This window comes from Drosophila navojoa, chromosome X, assembly GCF_054131105.1.
Source record: "Drosophila navojoa isolate 15081-1374.11 chromosome X, UAZ_NAV_1.0, whole genome shotgun sequence".
NCBI lineage: Eukaryota > Metazoa > Arthropoda > Insecta > Diptera > Drosophilidae > Drosophila > Drosophila navojoa.
Window position 1 is genome coordinate 16,402,122 of NC_142895.1, and position 21,925 is coordinate 16,424,046.

At 37.5% G+C, this 21,925-nt stretch overlaps 3 protein-coding genes and 2 long non-coding RNA genes across 27 annotated transcripts in view; 2 read left to right on the forward strand and 3 right to left on the reverse strand.

Moving 5' to 3' along the window:
* Nucleotides 1-14,875, reverse strand: part of dlg1 (MAGUK family member discs large 1) — a 38,184-nt gene extending 23,309 nt beyond the window's left edge. For 12 of the 20 annotated variants that reach the window (XM_089264540.1, XM_089264537.1, XM_089264535.1 and 9 more), the window contains exons 1-5: nt 12,177-13,112; nt 11,663-11,794; nt 10,393-10,517; nt 9,646-9,804; nt 3,939-4,133 (exon numbers count right to left, since the gene is read on the reverse strand). In XM_089264540.1, coding sequence (XP_089120666.1) covers nt 3,939-4,133; nt 9,646-9,804; nt 10,393-10,517; nt 11,663-11,794; nt 12,177-13,080 — 1,515 coding nt within the window. In that variant the 5' untranslated portion in view covers nt 13,081-13,112. Of the gene's footprint in view, nt 1-1,246; nt 1,880-3,938; nt 4,134-4,511; nt 4,976-9,645; nt 9,805-10,392; nt 10,518-11,662; nt 11,795-12,176; nt 13,113-14,690 lie in introns of those variants that run through there. The other 8 variants (XM_089264548.1, XM_089264547.1, XM_089264543.1 and 5 more) reach the window with 7 other exon arrangements.
* Nucleotides 1-21,925, forward strand: part of LOC149090650 (uncharacterized) — a 169,760-nt gene that overhangs the window by 62,607 nt on the left and 85,228 nt on the right. The window lies entirely within an intron of this gene.
* On the reverse strand, nt 14,878-19,398 carry LOC115564657 (uncharacterized). Of its 3 annotated transcripts, none has more exons than XR_003980670.2 (3): nt 18,936-19,394; nt 15,113-15,311; nt 14,878-14,891 (listed from the first exon to the last, which is right to left on the reverse strand). It is a non-coding gene; the product is annotated as an uncharacterized LOC115564657 (long non-coding RNA). The 3 variants fall into 3 exon arrangements; XR_016197440.1 differs by lacking the exons at nt 14,878-14,891; nt 15,113-15,311 and adding exons at nt 16,602-17,067; nt 18,284-18,674 and having other exon boundaries at nt 18,936-19,398; XR_016197439.1 differs by lacking the exons at nt 14,878-14,891; nt 15,113-15,311 and adding exons at nt 16,602-17,209; nt 18,284-18,674 and having other exon boundaries at nt 18,936-19,398.
* Nucleotides 19,583-21,119, forward strand: LOC108656471 (uncharacterized). Its single transcript, XM_018108571.3, has 3 exons — nt 19,583-19,805; nt 19,861-20,389; nt 20,523-21,119. The coding sequence occupies exons 1-3, from the start codon at nt 19,723-19,725 to the stop codon at nt 20,886-20,888; spliced, it is 978 nt and encodes a 325-aa protein (XP_017964060.1). The 5' UTR covers nt 19,583-19,722; the 3' UTR covers nt 20,889-21,119.
* Tim8 (translocase of inner membrane 8) lies at nt 20,903-21,911 on the reverse strand. 2 transcript variants are annotated; one of them, XM_089263117.1, is made up of 3 exons: nt 21,781-21,911; nt 21,636-21,727; nt 20,903-21,569 (listed from the first exon to the last, which is right to left on the reverse strand). In XM_089263117.1, the coding sequence occupies exons 2-3, from the start codon at nt 21,723-21,725 to the stop codon at nt 21,393-21,395; spliced, it is 267 nt and encodes an 88-aa protein (XP_089119243.1). In that variant the 5' UTR covers nt 21,726-21,727; nt 21,781-21,911; the 3' UTR covers nt 20,903-21,392. The 2 variants fall into 2 exon arrangements, with proteins under 2 accessions (XP_089119243.1, XP_017964070.1); XM_018108581.3 differs by having other exon boundaries at nt 21,636-21,889.

Genomic DNA, 21,925 nt, shown 5'->3' on the forward strand with positions numbered 1-21,925 from the left:
TGTATGACCACAATGCCAATTTTCTATATATGTGTAAATCTAAATAGATATATACAATGTCTGAATAAATCGACACCTGCACCTCCACCGGCAGCCAAAGCCAATCAAAGCTGCCCCCCAAATGTGGTTCAATATCAACATTGTTGTCCTTCCATCTGGCTGCCAGAAAAGGCAAACAAATAATATTCAAACTGTATACAAATTAGAAGACGTGCAGCGATTTAAGAATTTGCAGTCATTTGGTAGACTCATTGAATAAATACATATGAATAGCTGAAATATACATATATATTTAGCATCATTATCACTAATTGTCAATCGAATTTCGATAATTAAGCTCAATTTAGAGTAGAACTGTGTTGCTCATATCGAGCACACACTGTAGTTAAATGGATATGAGTATGCGTCTGCCTGCTTATTCAAGCAAACACCGTTAAGAGAGCCCATTGAGCTTTTGTTGTTGCATTTGGGTGGTGCTCAAGGCAGCCGCTAATTGTGAAGACGAGCGAGTTCTATTTTAAGCGATCTAGTAAGGGAAAGAGAGCGAGCGAGTGAGAGAGCGAGTGCTGGTCGAGTGCGAGTGCAAGAGGCTAGATGAGCGAACGGACGTCGTGTTTACACACGCACATGCCGATGCATATATGCATACACACATACACACACATGCATGCATGCACAGTTAAGTAGGTGACACTATGCGTGGCGGCATGCAGAGGAGAGGAAGTTAGAAAGAGCGAGAGAAAGATGCAGCTGTCATTTTTGCAAATTCTACATTGTACGCCCATCCGCAACTACTTTGCCTACTTATATATATATACATATGTATGTATGTATGTATGAATATGCATGTGTCATTTGGAGAAATTGAGTTGCGCATGCGTAAAGACAATTTGTTTATTCACTGAAATTTGGACATACAAAATGCGATGACAAAGACGCACTGAGAGAATTTTCTTGTTGCCTTTGTTGTTATACTTTTTATGCTGTCTGAATATCTGGCGGAATTTAAAAATAAACCATGGAATCACCGTTGAGAATATATTTAAAACGATCCGAAATCTTTGTTATCCGGCGTAAAATGAAATAATTGCCTAAATAAATAGAGCAGGGGCTGGGGCAGGGGCAAGGATAACTATCTAAGATATCAATATCAAGTTTGATCAGCAAATAATCGAACATTTTATCTATTTTGTAAATACTTATGTGTTTTTATTTTTAATTTATTAGATTTGCACTTTTTCATTACCGAATCCAAATTGAATAGTGATGAGACTTTCTTGATGAAGCCACCGCCGCCGCTGCTGCTTCCATCCTGACGCTTCTTTTTGCGTGTGGTCATATTATTATCACAACGCGCTTGTTCTCACTCACTCACTCTCTCTCTCTCGCACACAGCAATGAACGTTGCACGTAACGTAACACAATCACAAATGCCGGTTGAGTGACGTCGCAGTCGCGTAAACGTTTACGTTATTTATTGTTACGTTGCAACGTTTCGTTCGTTCACTACGTGCTAAGCAAACAAAATGTTATAAATCTCCCTTTAGCTTTGCGTTTAATATAAAGTATAAGCATACACACGTACACACGCCCACAAATACATATATAAGTGTACGTTACTTGCACTCTCGCTCGTCGCCGCCGCGTGACTCACTAACAAGTGTCATCCACACAAGACGCAAAAAATAATTTAAAAAAAGGCAAAACGAAAAAAAAATAAGTAAATAATAACAACTAATAAATATGTAAGAACAACACAGACAAGCGGCGCGTTGCCAACGTGAGCGAGTTCTAACTACAACTATCGCTAAAAACTTGCTGGGCACCGTTTGTTCTGTTTCTGTTACTGAGCGTGAGAGAATCTTCTAATCGCACACACATATATACATTCACGTTATGCTTTCCAAATTACATACACACATATTTATTTATTGTTTGCCAGAGTAAGTAGCAAAAAACACAAAAAAACAAAAAAAATCAACAGTCGCAATGCTCTCGCTCTCACTCTCTGTGTCAACCGCCGACTATTTTGGTATTTTTTGCGCTATGGCTTGCATGTGTATAACCTACATACATACGTGTGTGTGAGCGTACACGTATGATTGTATGTGTGAGCGTATATGTACGCGGTTCTGACGAATGTAAAAAATAAAAAAAAAAAGTAGCGCAAGCTAAAAGGCACAACTTTAAGACATTATTTTTGTTTTAGCTGTTTTTATGATAGCCAACTTTTCATTGATTACACTTTGTTATGGTTTGCGGTTTGTGGCACGTATCTATGTATAAATTTATAAACATTAATATTTTATGTACAGAGTTTTGCTTTTGTTCTGGATTTTTTTCAGGTCACTTTCAAGCACATTTCTAAATAAAACACGCACATTTCTACTCGCGGTTCGCATTGATTTTGGATATAGGCTTGCTGGCGCTGATTTTCACAGACCGTTTATGTATTTTCTTAATGCGTTTACGCCGCAATTATGCGATGCCTGCTTCTTTTCCCGTGTTGTGTTGTTGGCATTTTTCTAGCGAGCCAGCGACTGACTAGAGCTGCGCAACCGTTCGATTGTTGCCGAGCCCACAAAACCGACCCACCTCTAGCATGCTAACAAACTATCGTCGTGGTGTTTTGGTATGCGTAACCGGTTATATTACCGCTGATACATCAACAGTATTGGCTGGCAGCACCAACTATATAGTTTGTAGCTTACAGAGCCTCGAAGTTATTTCACTATAGTATCGGGTTTGTTGATTAATAAAGCACGCTAATTAAAATTTATGTTTACATACGATTGCACATTGACACGCACAATTAGTAAGCAACGACGTGTTTACTTTTTACATTTTTATCAAGGGAGTGACGCTTGCGCTTGGATCACTAGAGACGGAACTAGAGCTCGATAGCTTCAAGCCCGTCTATCGATACCAACGATCGCAACGACCAGTGTTGGCAAAAGATTTTACGAACGTAGATCAGAGTTGATTGTAAGCTGGGCGCGAAATACAAAATATTTAAAATAATCTGTGCAAAAGCAGCCAGTGAAACCACTAACCATAGATGGTTAATAGTGAAACGCGTTAAAAACTACAAATCTAGGTCAACAATTGAAATACATAAATAACATTTATAGTGCTCTAAATGTATAAAAGTGACAAAAACGACATAATAACTAATATAATAGTTAACATTAAGAGGGAAATAAATACACATATGCAACTGAAATTATACAAACCATAATATTTTTAAATCAAACAATCAGAATAAAACATTTGTATTAGAGAAATTGATTCTCTTGTTTTTAATGACTTATTAAATACATAAGTACATAATCTTATAGTAACACAGTATAAGAACATAGACATGCCCAAAATTATAGATGATATTAATATTAATGTAAACAAATAAAAAATATAACCAAGTATTTGATCTCAGTTTTTGTTTTTTTATTGAAAATAATGTGATTGGAAAATTGTGAGGGCAATAACATATTAATACAATATTATAACGAACGTTAACTGGCAATAATAATAGTAAGGACAAGAAAAAAATAAAACACTGGTTAGGTTTCAATTATAATTAATGAAATAGTCTACAAAGGCTGGGTAACAACAGTTTGAGCGGAAACGGAAACAAGCGGTATCGGCAGCCATTTTATTTTATTTGAAATTAAGCGCCTAATTAAGCGAAATTAACTGTGGCCAAACGATTTGAGTGCGATTTTGGCCATCCGGTCTTTATTTTGATTGTTATTATTATTTGATTTCAGCATGTTTTTTGGAATGTTTGGCAATTTAGAGTCATTGGCTCTGCCCATTGGCAGTTTTTATAGCCTTTTCCGAGTTTTTTTTCCACAATTGTTCTCAATTCGAGCATTAGTGTGACATGATTTAGCTATGGGCAGTGAGCAAACATAATTCATTCAATTGCAGCCACTTACTATCCGAGTCCCGCTTCTAGCTGCTGCCGTGGACTGTGATTGGCTAAGGTGTTGCTGCAACTGTTGTACCACCTGCTGCTGTTGCTGTTGCTGCTGCTGGGGTGAGCGCGAGTTGCGCACTTGTTGAATGCCAGCATCGTCGGCTGCAGCATCTTTGGCAGTCTCGCAATCAGACTCAATGCGCATGCGTTGGTTCTGCGAAAGATAAATATTTATATAAATGAAAGAATGCATTAACACTTGACAGGCATTTCAAGAAAATACTCAAGTGACACTTGGAAGAGACATAGGAAACATTCAATCAATTTGAAGTGTATTAATTTCTAGCAGATATAGGTCAAAAAGATCTTAAAAGAGATATACTTCACATTTTATAATAACAATAGACAATCTTGAGGTCCACACAAAGCTCTAGTCGCTTTCTATTACTAATTAAATTCCTTAATAGCTTATCGATAACATAATCAACTGGTGGTTAAATGTTATTTAAATTAATTTTGACAGCGCTTGAAGTATGTTTTCTTGCCATATATAACATCAATGTATTAGTGAAATACATGACGGTTGCCTTACGTTGGAACAACAGCAAACGTAACGGCCGCTAACGCTGCTGCTATCGCCGTCGGCATCGATTTCCTGCTGCTCCTTAGCTTTCTTCTCCTGTAGACGAGATTTATGCTGCTGCTGTTGATGTTGTTGTTGTTGCTGTTGCTGTTGTTGGTGCTGTTGCTGCTGCTGTGACGGTGGCGGCGGTGCAGTTAACTGACGTCGACGTCGACGCATTCGTACCGGCGACCGTGCGCCAACATAATTGGAGAAACGTCGTCGCGAATGCCGCACTATCGATACCCAATCGATCATGTTGTGAAAAGTACTTTTTTATTTAATAGTTCGGGCTTTAAAAATTTCCCACAGCGTTGCATTTACAATTCAACAAATATGCAAGCTCACGCCAACACGCACACGTACACGCATACACGCGCACACGCACACAAAAGCACTGGAATAAAGTTACTTTTTATGTATTTTGAGCGTGTTGAATTTACAGCTTGTTATTCTTTGCCTAAGTACATATTGTAATACACAGTTATAGTATAGAAACTCTCGAGCAAAAGCAAGCAACAAGTTGTGTTTGTGTGTGTATTTGAGACTGTGCGTATGTGTGTGTGTGTGTGTGTACGTGCCTCAACATCCACCCTCAAGCTCAACTTTCATTTTCGACAACCCTCAGCCTGAAGCTGCTGTGTGTGCGTGTGCGTGTGCGTGTGGATGCTGTGTGTGTGTAAGCATAAAGGAAACTGGAAGAAATACATATGTACACATGTATGTAAATCTCGTATAGAACTTAGTATATATGTGCATATGTATGTGTGTGTATATACAATAATTGTAAATGTATTCCCATAGATTCTTTTTTTTGCTTGACTTGATTTGAACGTACGAGGAATATTTTTACCTATTTATTTGTGTATTTACACACACATGAACAATCACATGTATTTATGTGTGTATTGTATTTGCAGCAGACTAAAAGTTCACATGTTGAACAGCCCGAAAAGACATCAAATAAAAATCTGGCAACTACGGATGTTTATAGCTGCACACTCCACGCCATTTGATTAGGTACACTTTAGAATGTGATGCTTGATTGCATCTAGTGAAATTATTGTAATACAATAGAAGAAGCAGATAATTCAATTGAATTTGATATTCTTGAATGATTGTTTCTTTTTTTTTGCATTTTGTCTGTAGAGAAAAGTATCTAGATTTATGTGTCTACTTTGGGGTGGACCAAAATGTGCTTTCACATGTTGTTGAAATCTGTTTGTGAGCGTATTCCACGAAATAGATACTTTTACAAATACATACATATACATATACACGAATGAATATATATACATACATATATGTATGTATATATCTATGGCAACTGCATATTCGTAATCCTTCAAAAATGAATTTTACTTTTTGCTATTCACTCTATCTTCCTCTGACTGTATCTATAGATTGGATTAAGCATTAGCTTGCGTGACTGATCGAAAGGCGAGCCCATAAATCAACAACGCACAGGAATATACCTATATATATATTAATATATATGTATATTTATATGTATATACAAATGTATAATTCCGGATATCACAATAGAAAAAAGCCGCGTTTCTTAGCGCTTCTATCGAATGTGCGCGAAAAACTGGCGTAAGACAACAAAGACGGAACGCGACGACGGGCGGCAGTCAAGTAAGATGCCAAAACAAAACAGAAGAGTCAGATATATATATGTATACATAGATATATTTTATATATAGATAGGTATATGTACATATATAATTTGCTGTTGTTTTAATAAGTTGCCCAATGCCAGCGGAGAAAAACTGAATGAAAAGCCCAAAGACGAGCGAATTAATGTACATATAAATATATACATATATACATACATATGTATGTGAATATGTCTGCGTACAAGTGGAGAGACAACGAAAATACATATATTTAGTGAATACTTTGCCAAGGCGTATACGTAATATACAGTAAATACAATACTATATGATATACACATACATATATGTATATACCTATATATGTGTATACACATGTATATGTATATACATACATACATGTACATTTAGCTTACAGGTAAAGCCATTTAGCGTTGAGATCAGCGCACATTTGTACCCTCTGTAAACTATGGCAACGTTTAACATTGACAGCATCCATGTTGAGTATGGATGACATTTGCTTGTTGTTTTTTTTTTTTTTCAGCTTTCCTTTTTTAGTTCAACAGCGAAAAGGCGTTGAAACGGGATAGCAACATGTAATTAGCAGACCTAGCAAAAACTGTATGTGCGTGTGTACATCATTGATGCTTAACAGCTGTACGCCACATGCTGTCGGAGTGTGTGTGTGTGTGTGTGTGCTTGTATGTGTCTGCAGCACTGGAAAGTGTGCAATTTACAAAGTGCCAAAAATATGTAATTGTATTTTTTGCGCGCTGCTAGTGTTGAATAATTATGCATGTAAAATGTGTTAATGGCTAAGGCATGGTATTTTTTAGGACTTATTTTTCAAATATACATATATAATTGTCCACAAATCTAGCTGTAACTGCATTTTGGTATTTAATCTATTAATGCAAATTTATTAAATATTCTAAGCACACACACGCACGCACAGCCGCTTTGTGGAGGCACGCGCGCCAAAGGTGGTTAAATCGTCGAGTCTAACCAATTTGGGAATGCCGGGCAATTTGCACACGATGGGGCGCAAAAAGACGTTGGCCAAAGACGAAAGAACAGAGACGGGCACAGGAAGCGGAGATAGAAAACAGAGAGACGGGGACAGTTGACGGATACGCGAAAGTTGTGCGACTCGACACGTCGACAGCGCTGCTGTTACTGCCACGCGCGACGCACGAATCGCCAATGCCAGCAGCAACAGCAACAGCAGCAGCAGCAGCGGCAGCAGCAATAGCAAAAACAACAACAACAACAACAGCTAAAGACGTCGTTAGTGGGCGAAGGGTGGGGGCTTGCAGAAAGGTCTGTATTGGGTGTTTGAGCAATGTGCCGCCTTGTACTAGTTAATACGTTAAGCACGGCTGTTGAACAATTGATGATATTGCATTTGTTGCATGAGCACATCCTTAAGAGCGCGCACACACACAGACACGCCCTCAAACATATCAGCTATCGGCGTGCAATCAGGTCATAAGAAAAAATCAGCAAAAGCTGTCGCCACATTTGCATGGACATCGTTTACAATTTAGCATATGTACACACGTTCAACTTACGTAGACTTTTACGTTTTACGTTAACGTACTACGCATGTCAACAGCATAATACGTACGTACCTTCGCCTGGATATCGCCTGTGCAATAACAAAAGCAGCGCGTCGGCGCAGGACATAACGACAAACGGACGAATGACTGCGGACTCGAACCCAAACCCGAAACCGAACCCGAACCCAAACCCGAACCCGAATCCGGGCCACGAGCTAAAGCGTGACGGTCTACGCTACACCCGCCCAGCCACCCACTTGTACAACATGTTCCCGTTATTCTGCCCCTGACTGGGTCAACACAAATCATGTTGCAAATACAAAACAGACGACGCTAACAGTTAAGTCCTTATCAAATTTAAAACTGTTTGTATGTACGTATGTGTGTGTGCGTGTGTGTGGCTGTGAATGAGTGGATGTACGAATGTGCGGGTGTGCAAATGTGCGCGTGTGCCTAACGGTTGCTTGGCTACACACAGACCCACACAAAAGCAGCTTAAGCAGAGGCAGCGAGCGTGCAGCAAAACGAGAGGAAGAGAGAAAGAGAGGGAGAGCGAGCGAGGGCGACAGTGAGAGCTGGCGATAAAAGCAATCAGGGCTTGTATTACAGTAAAAACCTGTAAAAGTGACCCGCCTCAAATGTTTTGACACTTGCCTAGTTGGGCACTTCCGGAGCAAAAACTTTGCTCCAACTTCCTTTGCCGCTGCCTTTGCCGTTGCCGTTGCCGTTGCCTTTGCTTTTTCTTTTGCTTTTGCTTTTGCATGCGAACGGCATACCGATTTCAAATTTACGCTCCTTTACGCACGCAAACAAAACTTTCAGTTAGCTAAACTGTTGTATATACAGTTATATATATGTATGTATATCATATTTATATATACCATGTTTAGCTGTTAATATTCATGATGTAGTAACGCCATTAGCAGCTATACCGATCTCTCGACTCGCTAACCATCAATCAATTCGGAACTAATTTAAGTAAAGTCATCATTCAAACACAAACTAAACCAAGCAAAGCAAAACAACAATTTGTTTTGTTTATCTTCTAGCATAAAGATAAAAGTTTATCTGCTGTCTCATTACATTTAACGATGTCATAGAGTTAGTTTCTTTATGACATATACTAAATATATACATATATAAAGCAACTGTAACAGATAATCCATATTGGAAAAAATCCTTAAGTATATTTATGCCTATTTCACAGTCTGATCATAAAAAATGTATATGTACAATACACATATACATATATGTATGTATATATATTTTTTGCAAAACACTCAGACTAATAAATAAGTTGAAGTCTCAATTTTAAGCATAATACTTTGCATTTTCAAGTCTGATCACAATAATATGTAAATAAATACATATACTTATATTAATATATTTAAGAACCTGGATACCTTCCGCCTCATACATAGATGTTATAGTTGTATATATATGATTAATTAATGATAGGAATGTCTCTTTCAGTATATATTCAGGGCATTATCCTAGTCGTGCACTGCCGTTAGGGCACTCCTAGGTGTCATACAAATAATTCTGAGTAGTCGAAGAGCTTGATGAATATTGCTTAGCCTTTGCCTTAGCCTTAGGCACACAAATACAGCTCGGTCAAAATGAGCTGAGCATTATTCCTTAAGCTATTCCGCTTCCTCGAAATGTTGCTATGTATTTCTCATTTTTTTTTTTTTAATTTAAAATTTTCTTACTGTTTATCAGACATAAACTTAAATCTATATAATTGCCATATAAATAATTCAGCTCTAGTTATGTCTTAAGACAAATTTCCTACCCTCTGTATATATGTATGTATGTATTATGTTTATCGATAGACATAGATAATATGTATGATAGCTATAGATATGAATAGTTGTAGTTGTATGGATAATGTTATTTATGATAATGTTAATGAGTTAATGCGCTTACCAAAATCTCTTCCAATTCATTTTTAAATGTTCTGCTCAAGGCCTCGGCATGCGCGGCCGCGTTCACCGTTTGATTAAGATTTGAACTTGGATTGGGATTTGTGGCATCGTTGTTAAGTTCATAGACGCAATTGCGATTTAGATTGGTAGTTTTTATAAACTGCATAAAGTGGGTTAAGTAGATAGAAGATTAAAGACATAAGATAGAGACAGAGTGAGAGAGAGACAGAGAGATAGATAGAGTTAAAGGGAAATATCAAGACAGATAGAGAGTTACATGAGCATAGAGTTCGAAATGTTCAGATTGGCTAAACATAGTTTGAAAACAGGAAAACTTATGACGAACGGGTGTTTCTATGTGTATAAGGAATTAAATTATATAGAGCGAAAAATGATTATATGATTAAATGATTCAAAAAATATACCTCAAATGATATCGAAAGGCTCTAGGGCACGCATATATGTATTACTATATAGATAGGATTCCTATAGCTAAGTACGACACAACACATATAGATATATATATATTTATACATACAGAAAACAAAAATACATAAATCTATAAACTAATATTAAGTTTGAGCTGGAGAGTACTATAATCTCACTATAATACAACTTTTCAGCTCAACAACTACGACACAGAGTCTAGTTAAAACGATCAGTCTATAGATCTAAGAACAGAATAGGTATATATATAATATATACTATGTATTTTATATACTCTATAGCTAGCTCTTTCTCTACTTACATCGGCTATCTTTGTCGCTTGTCCATCTTTCTCCCATTTGGTCGCAATTTGCAAGGTTTCGGCGGTCTTTTGTTGTATGCTCTTTGAGTCATCCAATAATGTTAATTCATAGAATTCTTGTATATCTGTAAGAGGGAAATAATTAATAATATTATATTATTTTATATAATAAAAAAATACGTATCCTACATTTAATTTCGTAATAGAAGTGCTATGTTTCCTATTAAATCTTTCGATGTAAACTTGTTTTATATTAGCCTACTTTACAGGGTATCGTAAAAATCGTAATCGTACAGAAATATATGCATATAAGAATATATAGAGCAGTTTTGGAAAAGTTGTACACTAAATTTGAGTTCTTTATAAGAAACTTGAGTTCTTTATAATCAGCTTTACAGGGTATTTGCAGCACGACTCTTAAATGCAATTTGCTGGAACTCAATTTGAATTTTGTATATCGCCCTGGTGGAAGTGGGAAATAATATCGTCCGTTGATGAGCGCATAACATGTTTTTAGGTCAAGCCTCAGTGGGTCGGTTCGTGGTTCTATCTGTCTGTGTGTGCGTGGGGGCGTATTCACGCCCAGCTCATCAATAAGCCCCAAAGTCAAGTGGCCTAAATGTAAAAATGTGAATGCGTCCATTTAATTTCCTGCACACGTCAATATCCACAGCTGTGCCCATGGTCGGGACGGCGATGTGTGTGGCCAGAAGGAAACGGAATGCATATAACTATGGCTCCAGCCCGCCAGCCCCACCAAGATACATTGTTTTGTATACATGCATATCGAGCTATTAGCTAAGAGTCGAGTTGGCGTTGTCGACGAGTCGTTTGTTTATGCAACGCTCGACTCGAGTGTGTATCAAGTTATGGATCCGATTTAACGAGCTGCTTGAGCTGCTTCATTTCGCTTGAGTCAGCTCAAAAGCCAGAATAACAAGAAGAAGAAGAAGAAGAAGCAGAAGGAGAGGGAGAATACGAGCGAACTGTATGCACAGCATTTGGAAATTTTGGATGAAACCTAATCCGAAACCAAGACTTATCAGCTCAAGCATATCTTGAGCAAACATTTAAATATATTCTAGAAGCAGCTCGCATACGACAGACCTCTCCATGTGATGGCAGTTTCGATAGATAAAAACATAATCCCCTGGCATACACTGAAGATATGCAATGAGAGCTTTGCTTAGAGTAACCTTACTTCGAGTGCATAAGATGTATTCAACAGAGTTCTATAACTCGTCCTATATAGCTCTTGTATAATACTCACCTAGTAGCGCTTGAAATAGGCGAGACTTAAAGATGCGAATCACACGTTCGATGGCAATACGCAGCGCACGGTCCTGTGGCTCCGAGAGACGCGCATGATAATCCTCGAGCAATTCAAGGGCACGATGAGCTTCTGCAAAGTTTAAAGGAAATTTCAGTATGACAATTGTTAGACATAATTTTCTAAGCATAATATATACATATATGAGAAAACTTGTAACTAGATTTTGTACATAATAATAGTAAGATAAGGCGGATTAGGATTGCATTGAAAGGTGCGATTTTTATATAAGATCCTAACCAAAATTTCTCCTATGTATAAGTATTCCCTAAATATTTCCCATTTCTATAGATGTTTCTTAGGTAACACACATTTCTATATACATTTCGTGTATATTGCCCTCTTCTCAATATGTTTTGGTGGAAAATAAGTGAAATATTTCCTCCCCTCCTATATAGTCTATATGCTAGAGCTTTGTCGTACTGTAGCTGGTTCGGCCAATCATTCAATTTACCTAGGCTAAACACCTGCATAACATATGGCTCACTTTGTGTGTCAAGGAAGCGTTCGTCCGTAGCCAAATCCCCTACAGCTGCGTTCGCTTCCCTTAAGAGCAACTGATTCTGCTCCTGCTCCTCCTGCTGCTGCTGCCGCTCCTCCACCTGCAGCTGCAGTTGCTGCTGTTGCTGCTGCTGATGCTGCAGCTCGAATGCTTCCATGGAGCTGCAGAAGCGATTTAGCTCAATGCGCAAACTCTCCGAGCTGCTCGTTGTGGATGCCAGCTCTTGGCTGGAGAGGATTGGCAGCGCATGGGCGCCTCTGGGTCGACGCAAGCAGCCCGTCTGGGCCTCGACATCTTCGCGAGAGACATCGTCACTCTCGGACTTATCGAAGTAGCCAGACTCAACATCCGGCGTGCGCTGCTCCGCCGTGGACAGCATATGGCCATACTCCAGCAGATCCTGGGCAGAGTAGAAACATTCCACAGACTCGCGCACACTCTCGCTGTACTTGGCAATCAGTGGCTCGGCGGGCACACGCTGGCCAGGTGGCTCTGCGGTGGCTGTTGGTGGCTCCAAAGCAATTGCCACTGACATGTCAGCCACATCCACCTCGACATCGATTTGCTGCTGTTGCTGCTGCTGTTGTTGTTGCTGCTGCTGCTGTTGTTGTTGTTGTTCGTGCTGCTGTTGCATTTCTATGGCTTCCGCTTGCATGAGCACCACCAGCAGTTGCTCTGCTGTTGATTGCACTTGTTCCGCATCGATTCGCCTAATTGGATCGATCAGATCGGAAGAATCCTCCTCATCATCATCATCACCATCGTCATCATCGTGAAATGTCTTATCATCGCTGCTCAGGAGCTCCTCATTGGGATCGCTGCTCTTTTCCCTATCCGAATCCGTATCCGAGTCCATATCCCCGCAGTACAAGCAAGGCAGCTCAAGTGTCCCGCCAGCACTTGCTCTGTGCGGAGACGTTGTCGTACTGCCTAATAATACCCATTCAAATAAACCATCTACCATTTACACGATTTCTCTGCGAGTGCGACACTAGCTCAATAAATCAATAAAGATTGACTTAAAAACAAACAAACAAAAAAAATGAACGACAAAATATAACAGAAAGCAAAATTAGTATCTGGCCCCGCCCGCTGGCCCGCTGGTCCGCTGGTCCGCCTGGTTAACCGCTCACCTGGCAACACCTGACCGCACCTGCCCGCATCTGCCCGCTTTAGGCCAACTATTTATGCTTTCCACCTTTTTCATTTTGCATCAGTTTTCGTCACAGTTTCAGGCTTTGCGCCTCGCCAGGCATTTACAAATCTTTTGGGGTCAGCGCACAGCAAACATGGATGACATTGCCATAAAGTCGGACACACACACCTGCATACTAGCTATCTAAAGCTAAATATATACATATATATATATATATTACATCTGTAACTATTTTGGCGTCTTGACAATGCACGTCACATACTTATGCTGACCTTCGTCTAATGCTCATTTGAAAAAGTTTGGCAACATTAGCTTGTTTCTAATTTGTCTCATATACCCTGTAGTCTATGCAAATGTGGGCATAATAGACTATTGCTCTTTTCTATAATAATAAGAGAAATGTCTCTAGATAGTAGATCAACAACTTTCCCCCATATACCGTCAAAATACTCTGCAGTTAAATATTCTAAAGTCATGTCAAAGGATTTTTTGATTCATCCCAAAGATATTTTTGGAAATCCTCAACTTGGTTTACTGCTCATTTCCCCAAGATACGTAAAAATCAAACAAAAACATTCAATATTTGTTTAACAAAACAAACGCATTTCCATAAAGAGCCCAATAATATAACAAAATTTTAATTATCTTCAAGAGTTTGGCACAATTTTGATCTATTTGCACAGCTTGATGAATGCCCATTAAAAGCTGATGAAAGCTCTACAGAATTCCAATTTAGTTGTTGTTGTTGTTGTTTTATTATTTTTTTAATAATTAAAATTGTTTATTAGTGCAGGAAAAACAACTCAGAAAGTCTATTTGTATTTATTTTGCGCCATTTAGTCAATAAATTTTTAATTCGATTGCATAAATAAACAAAGGAAAACAAACAAAATTCTGGCATAGCCGACTGCTAAATACTCCTTTGATCTAGAGAGGAAATGTAGAAAATTTAAATCAAGATAGATCTATTTTAGTGCATATTACCCCAGACCCATGTAGATATAATTTAAATCATTCAACTGTAGAAATATTCGTAGAGCAGAACAGAAGGTCGAAACTGAAACCGGGACGTCGCTAAACTATATAAAAACTAAAACTCAAACGATATATAATTAATTTGCCATATATCAATTTTAACTTCTTTTTTATTAGGCGTTTATCAAATTTCCTAATTTTTACATTTCTAAACATTGCACTAAACCAATATACTCCTCTTTTGCACCACACAATGTATACAAAAAGTAGTCGAAATTCGTATAAAAATATGTGGGTATGTATGTATATTGAAATAAATTTGGGAAACGTCTTACCTTGCTTTTTCACTGGCATTTTGTAGCTGTTGTTGTTGTATTTGTTGTTGCTTTAGTTTTGTTTATGTATTCGAAAGTCGTTAAACTCTATATATATACATATGTACATACAGACATATACATATATACATATACATATATATTTATGTGGATATATATATGTATGTATATGTATATATCACTTTACTTTAATGGACAGTGCTGTAATATTTGAGTTGTAAATATATTATTCATTTTGTATATATTTATATATATTTTTTTAGAAGCTTTTAAAAATTTATTATATTATTTGAATGTCCTGTTATATTCGCATTGATTTCGGTCAAGATAAAAACTATGTATGTATGTATATAAATTCACACAATTATTATTATTATTTTTTTTTTTTTTTTTTTAAATATTATTCTGACTTTGGCATTTACTTTTATAATTTCAATTTCGGATTTTAACGTCACAAAACTTTGAACTTTTTTCACTGTGATTGACGCATGTTCACTTGCATGTGTGTGCGTTTTGTGTGTAGGTGTGTGTGTTATTTTGGGGCACGCATGTGCACATAGGAAATGAAATTGATTTCAATTCATATTTAAACTTTCATGCAAACAGCATGCGGCAAAAAGACTGAAAAAATAAGCAAAATACATTTCAATTTCGATTTCAATTTCGATTTAAGATACATATTAAAAATTATATTAAAATTTAAAATATATATGGTTTGGTAGACACACGAATATACACTTAATTGCATTTGTACCGGATTTCGTGAGACTAAAACAAAAATAAAAATAAATGAAAGATACATGAATTTGAATGTTGAAATTTTGGTCGCCCCAAAATTGTTTTGTCGCGAGTGTTGCGGCTATTGTCTGATTCCTAGTATTTGCCGTCTGTTTTGACGTCTATATGCACACATACACACATATACACACACTCATGTATGTATGTACATACTCATATGAGTGCGATTCTTTTTGTGCTATTTCAGCAAATTCTCTTTTTGTTTGGGAATTTATTGTGCGCAAATATATATACATATGCACATGTGTACATATACATATATACATACAATGTGGATCAGTTGGATATTAAAGAATATTTCCTATTTTTGAATTGTTAGCGAAACGAGAGAATAACTGATTGGCTCAACGCGTGCCGTCCCTGACCATTGCAGCAATACTACGCTAATCATGCTCGAAAACCGTTAAGCGTCACATCCGCGCCCGCTCTCAGCATAGCAACTGTTTCTTGAGTGGGTGAGCGAGCAGCTAAACGAGCGTGCAAGCGAGCCTGTCGTGAGTAGTGTTGCCAGTGTTCACTCGAGACTCGAAAATGAACAGAAAACGAATAAATAAACAAAAACAACAAAAATGTAGAGCATTAAAATGCAATTGAACTGTTTTCGTGGAAAATTGGAGACCCAATTTATGTCTTTTTAATTTAATTTATGTCTATTTTTCATTCATTTACTCTATTTCGATTTTTTGTTTACTTTTGAAATTGCCGCTGATCACGTCACTAATAAGCGAAACAATAAACAATAATGGCAACACTATTCGCATTTGAAGTGCTCAAGCGATGGCTGGCACTCTCTTGTTTCACTCGTTCTCTTTCTTTCTCTGCTTTGCGGCGCTCTTCTCTTTGATACGAGTGCATTAGATCGTGTATAACTGTTAATAAGTTGCCAACTGATATGAACACATGTATGTATATATGTATGTATGTACATAATTATTGTATATTTATTTTCTTTTAATAACCAATTCGTAGTGATTTATTGTGAATATGTACATATGCATGTATTAAATATTATTCACAGCTCATAGAATCGTTACCTAATTAGATCCAATATCGATTGAATTTACTCAACAGGCGATGTGAAACAAATTCTTACTGCCCTTTATTAATTCTTTTGTTTTGAGTTATGTGCATATTACTTAAAACAATGGAAGCAGGCAAGCGCAGAAAAAGCGAAAGCAAAGCGTAAAGGCAAAATACTGATGAGCGAGAGAGCGCAAATGCGGGCTTTAATACACATGTACATACATACATATATGTATGTACATACATATAAATATACGAATATATTTAATATGTATGTATAAAATGTATATACATATATATGGGCATTTCTTTGTACATATCTATGTGTGTGAGTGTGTGGTATGTGCGTGTGGTTAAAGTGGCAACGCCGGCAAGTTCAATCACCTCGAGCTGGCGGAATGGCATTACAAACCGATTACTGTCGTCTTATCCTGTCGTTTGGCTCAAATGACGATTGATTGCCAGCGTGCTTTTAATAATTTATATTCCGTTGCGCGTAATGCAGCAATATATGTAGGTACATAATGCTTGCTTTTCTTTCATTGTGGCAATTACTCTAATTATACGTGGCGTATGATTAATATACGGCAATGGAATGCTTTTAATAAGCATACATATTTATAGGTATTCGTTCAAGCCAAATTGCACAACTCAAGTGGTTCAGCCATGTCAAATATAGTCTGGTGTAATTATCGCAACTGATGTGCGTAAAAAAATTTACATACGCAAGCTCACATCCACGGGCACACACACGCATGTATGTATGTATGTATGTAGGTTACACACGTGCGGCCGCTAGCTCGCTCGCTCACTCGCTCGCACAGTAGCTCGCCAAGGAGAGCTCATTAAAGTATGCTATAAAAAAGTAGCTCAGTAAGTATTTATATGATAGTATATACGTCTGCATGTATGTATGTATGCACGCATTCGATTTCCATTTCGATTATTTAAAACTGCGTACGGACACCGATAAATTTATGAGATGACCTTGACGCACGTTCGTTTGAATTTTGATTTACAGTTAGCTGACAGCCATATTCTATATTGAATGTGAACTATGTATTTTTATACATTTTTTTGTATATATGTATGTACATACATACATATATGAACAAGAAAACTAAAACTACAACTCTGGCATTTAATTCTTATTCACTAGGCGCGCACAGCAAATCCAATTGCAATTATACATGAAAGCAAGATTTATTTATTTGAATTTATGTACGATAGTATTTTTAGACAAACCGTACATGCAGACAGACAGCGCTGTATGTGAATATGTATATGTATATATATTTATGTTTAGGCAGCATTACGGCAAAATATTTGAGCAAACATATTTACATGTTTTCGTTTCAGTTTTATTATTCAACAAATTTGTGCCAGCAACATTTTTTTGCCGAATTTGCCGCCAACTATATATGTATGTATGTGTGTAGGTATAATAATGTATATACATATGTACATATGTACATGTGCTTGTATCATTAATGTTTATATTACGCTTTCATGCACTGATGGCATTTAAATATTAAATTTTTCTTCAGCAACCAAATTGTTATTAAACATTATCCTTGATTATGGAAGAAGAACCTCTATTGTACTATCAAATGTTATATGTATATTTAATTGAGATGTGTATGTACGTGCGTACACACATAACGATCCTTGTGTGTCAGATATTATGCTCGATAATTTTTATAGCATACTTTGATGTTACTTATACATAACTAGCTTTTATTCTGTGTGTGTATGTGTGTGTGTATTCATACATATATGTAATCAATGCTCGTTTATGCACATATCTATCAACATTTTTTCACTCGATTCTCGGTTATGCACATATCTAACAACCTTTTTCACTCACGAACAAATTGTTGAGACAAAAAGTAAGTTTTCGACGTTTTCGCGCACCGTTATGAGCTCACTGATGCTCTGGCAGCTGATGCTGCGGCTGTCACGCTACAATCGCACACACACATACGTACGGGCATACATGTGAGGGCAAATATGTATGTATGTAGATGTGTGTCTAATTGTATGTACATCTACATATCTGTATTGCATACTGTGTATTTGATTATTTGCTTGCTGCCGCTGCTGCTGCTGGGGCACTCATCACTATTCATTTTTAAACAACATCCCTTGTACAATTTGTATATCCTTATATGTATGTAAATACATATGCATAAAAAAAAATAGGTGAAAAAAAATGGAAAACACGCACGTTGAGCAAATGTACAAGTGTACATACATACATATGTACATATGCCCGTACATACATATGTACACACTATTTTCCGTATTCAGTTGTCACTGCAAATTGCAGTTGAGTTTTTTTTATCAAAATAATATTGTCACAATCAGTTGATACAAAAAAATAAAAAAAAAGATAAATAACTAATCACAATCTGTATTACATACACGTTCACACATCAAAAGGACATTTGTTTGGCACAGGGCTCGAGCATTTTATGTTAAATTTAAATAAATTACTGCTTGCGTTCAGCATGAAGCACGTTGAATATATTACGATTTTCTGCTCTCTTATAAGCTCGCTAGTTACTTGGGCTGCTGGCTCTGGCTGTGGCTGTGGCTGCCTGTGTTTGCCTGCCTCTGCCTATCTGCCTGTCTTTCTGCTTGTCTCGCATATTTGGCGCATGCGCGCTACATACATACATACTTATGTACATACATATGTGCAGTGCAGAGAACACGGCAATTGCAATGAACACACATACATGGATAGAAATGTACATGGGGCAATTTGTGTGAAGATACAAATTGATAGAAAAAAATGTATTGCATATATTTATATGCGTATTAGTGCATGTGTGTAAATATGTATTATTATGCAGTCCTTGGATACAAGCCCTTCGATAACATGCCGGGTCTACCCGGCAATATCGATGATTTGTACGATAATCGATTACTTTTATAAATAATAAATAATTTAATTCTTAATATTCATTAATATATTTATTCATATTTATTAAACATATATACAAATGAATACAACAAAAATTATATAAAAGATACCTAGAAAATTTATAAATGGAGTAAGTTTGTGGCAACCAGTAAATTGCTCTAAGAATTGCTCTCTATCGATGTATCGCCGATATATATATACAAAATCAGCTGTTGCATGTATTTTGAATAAACGTGACCACGAGCAATATCGTTGTTTGGATTATAAGAAACATTTATTGATATGGCGAGAAAACGCAAAATACCTGTTCGCAAGCATCACGGAGTGCGAGATCCGCTGAAACAGATCGAACAAAGAGAGAAAAAGTAAGTACCTTACGATCGTTTATTCGCTTTATAGCATATCCTCTCTATCATCCAGGCTGGCCAACGTGACGAACAATCCGCCGACACAAAATGACGAACAGCGGGCGTCGCACAATTTCACGCAATTCAAACGAATCGTCGAAGCTGCCAAGGCGGGTAAAAAACTGAAAATCGGTAATATTGGCAAAGAAGACAAACCCAAGGAGACAAAAACAAAAAAGACCGTAAATAGTACGGCGGGCGGACAAAAGTCAAGCAAAATCAAACAGTTCGACAATGAAACGGATGAGGAATATCTGCGGCGAGTGAATCGCATAACCAATGCATCCGTGAGAGAAGCACAATACGAGGCGAAATATGGTGTCAATGTTATACGCAACCCGAAAACGGGTGAAATAACGCTACAGAAGCGACCCAAGAATGAGATTGACGAACTGCTCAAGCAGAAACGAAAGGAACGCCACAATCTGAAAAATGGACGTAGAAAAAACAATGCAGTGGTCAAGAATGGCATGGATGCTAAGACGCGCAAAGAGCTGATTAAGCGAGCCTTCAAGGAAGCTGATGAAGAGGCGAAAAAGGAGGTGGGCTATACACAATATACATATGAATCTACATTTAGTGCTCAATTGCACTACTACTTTCATGACTATAGCTGTACATGTAGATAATCTACATATGTGCTTATTTGTTGGCTTCCCTTTCATTCATTTACAGCCTGCTCCTCTTTCGGAATATAAGCGAGATGAAATAAAATTTGGTGAAATCGTACATGCGCCACCTGCACTGAAGACTCTGCCCCGCAAGGCAAATAAAGATGAGACTGTGCCCAGACCAGGACGCAAAGCAAATCTGTTGCTCAGGTCGCTGATGGCTAATGGCGCAACGACGACCACACAGAGTTCTCCTACCAGCAAAAAGAAAGTCCCAGCTCAGAGTGCGCCCACAAAGCTACAAATGAAGGGCAAACGCAAAGATCTGCCGGCTGCAACACGCAACATGCTCGAGGGGGAACGCAACAAAATGGTCGATCTCTATCGCCAGCTGAAAAAGAAACAGATTGAGGCGCAGCACGGGTCATAGTATAATAATAGTCATTAAGCAGTAACTAACTAACATTGTTATAATGTTTATTATTTCTTTTTTTTTTTTACTTAGCAAACACTAAACTTTTCAACAAAGAAAAAATAAATAAACTTGTACATTTTTTATATGTAATTATTCTTCTTGTCTTGTTTGCATCTTTTTTGGGTCTCTTAGTTTTTTAGAATTTGGAAGTTTTGTCGCTAGCAATACGAACGGTGAACGACAGAATAAAAATTTTGCACCGCATTGTCCAGAGAGAATCGCACATCAAACTTCTTACAAGGTAATTTTCAAAATCATTTAGTTGGTAACGAGTGTGTATGTGTGTGTGTGTGTGTGTAAAGCACAAAAACAAATTGTTTGCAATTCCAGCTCAGGTTTGGCTCACAAAAGTGTATGCTGATGCGGCTTCTGTTGTTGTTGTTATGGTTTTTGCTGTTGGCTGTTAGCTGCAACACGAAATGTACTCTACAACGGTACTGTGACTAGTCAGTCAGTCGCCTACATGCCGCCAGAGCTCTGCTTCTGCAGCATCTGTGCGAAGCGCTGTGTTATCAGCAGCGAAGTGTCGATGAATCGGTCGACACAATTGCTGAGACACGTCTCTGTGGCATGGTCCAGTTTGGTGCTCGGCTTACCAATGCATTTCTCCCAGCAGATCTCATTGAACTCATGTATCTAAGTGTATAATTAGATATGTATTATCATTGCAATCATTGAGTTACCTGCAATCAATTCAGTTACCTGTGCATTGACCTGTGCCTTCTGTTTCTCAATCATAAGAAACTCCTGCAGCTCCTTATCGTTGCCGGTTAGATTCTCGAAGTCGGACATATCTGGTATATATGGTTAAAACTTTACGTCAAGTTTTCAGTGAATATATATTTACACAACAAATTAAACTATTTCTCTTCTCGCCCGATACTTGAAATTTTTAGATTTGAGGTTATATAAAGATTTGACAGGCCTGCCAATGCTGCCAGACTCTTGACAGTAAATACCGAGAGTGTTGGAAAATCATGCAACACAGTCTG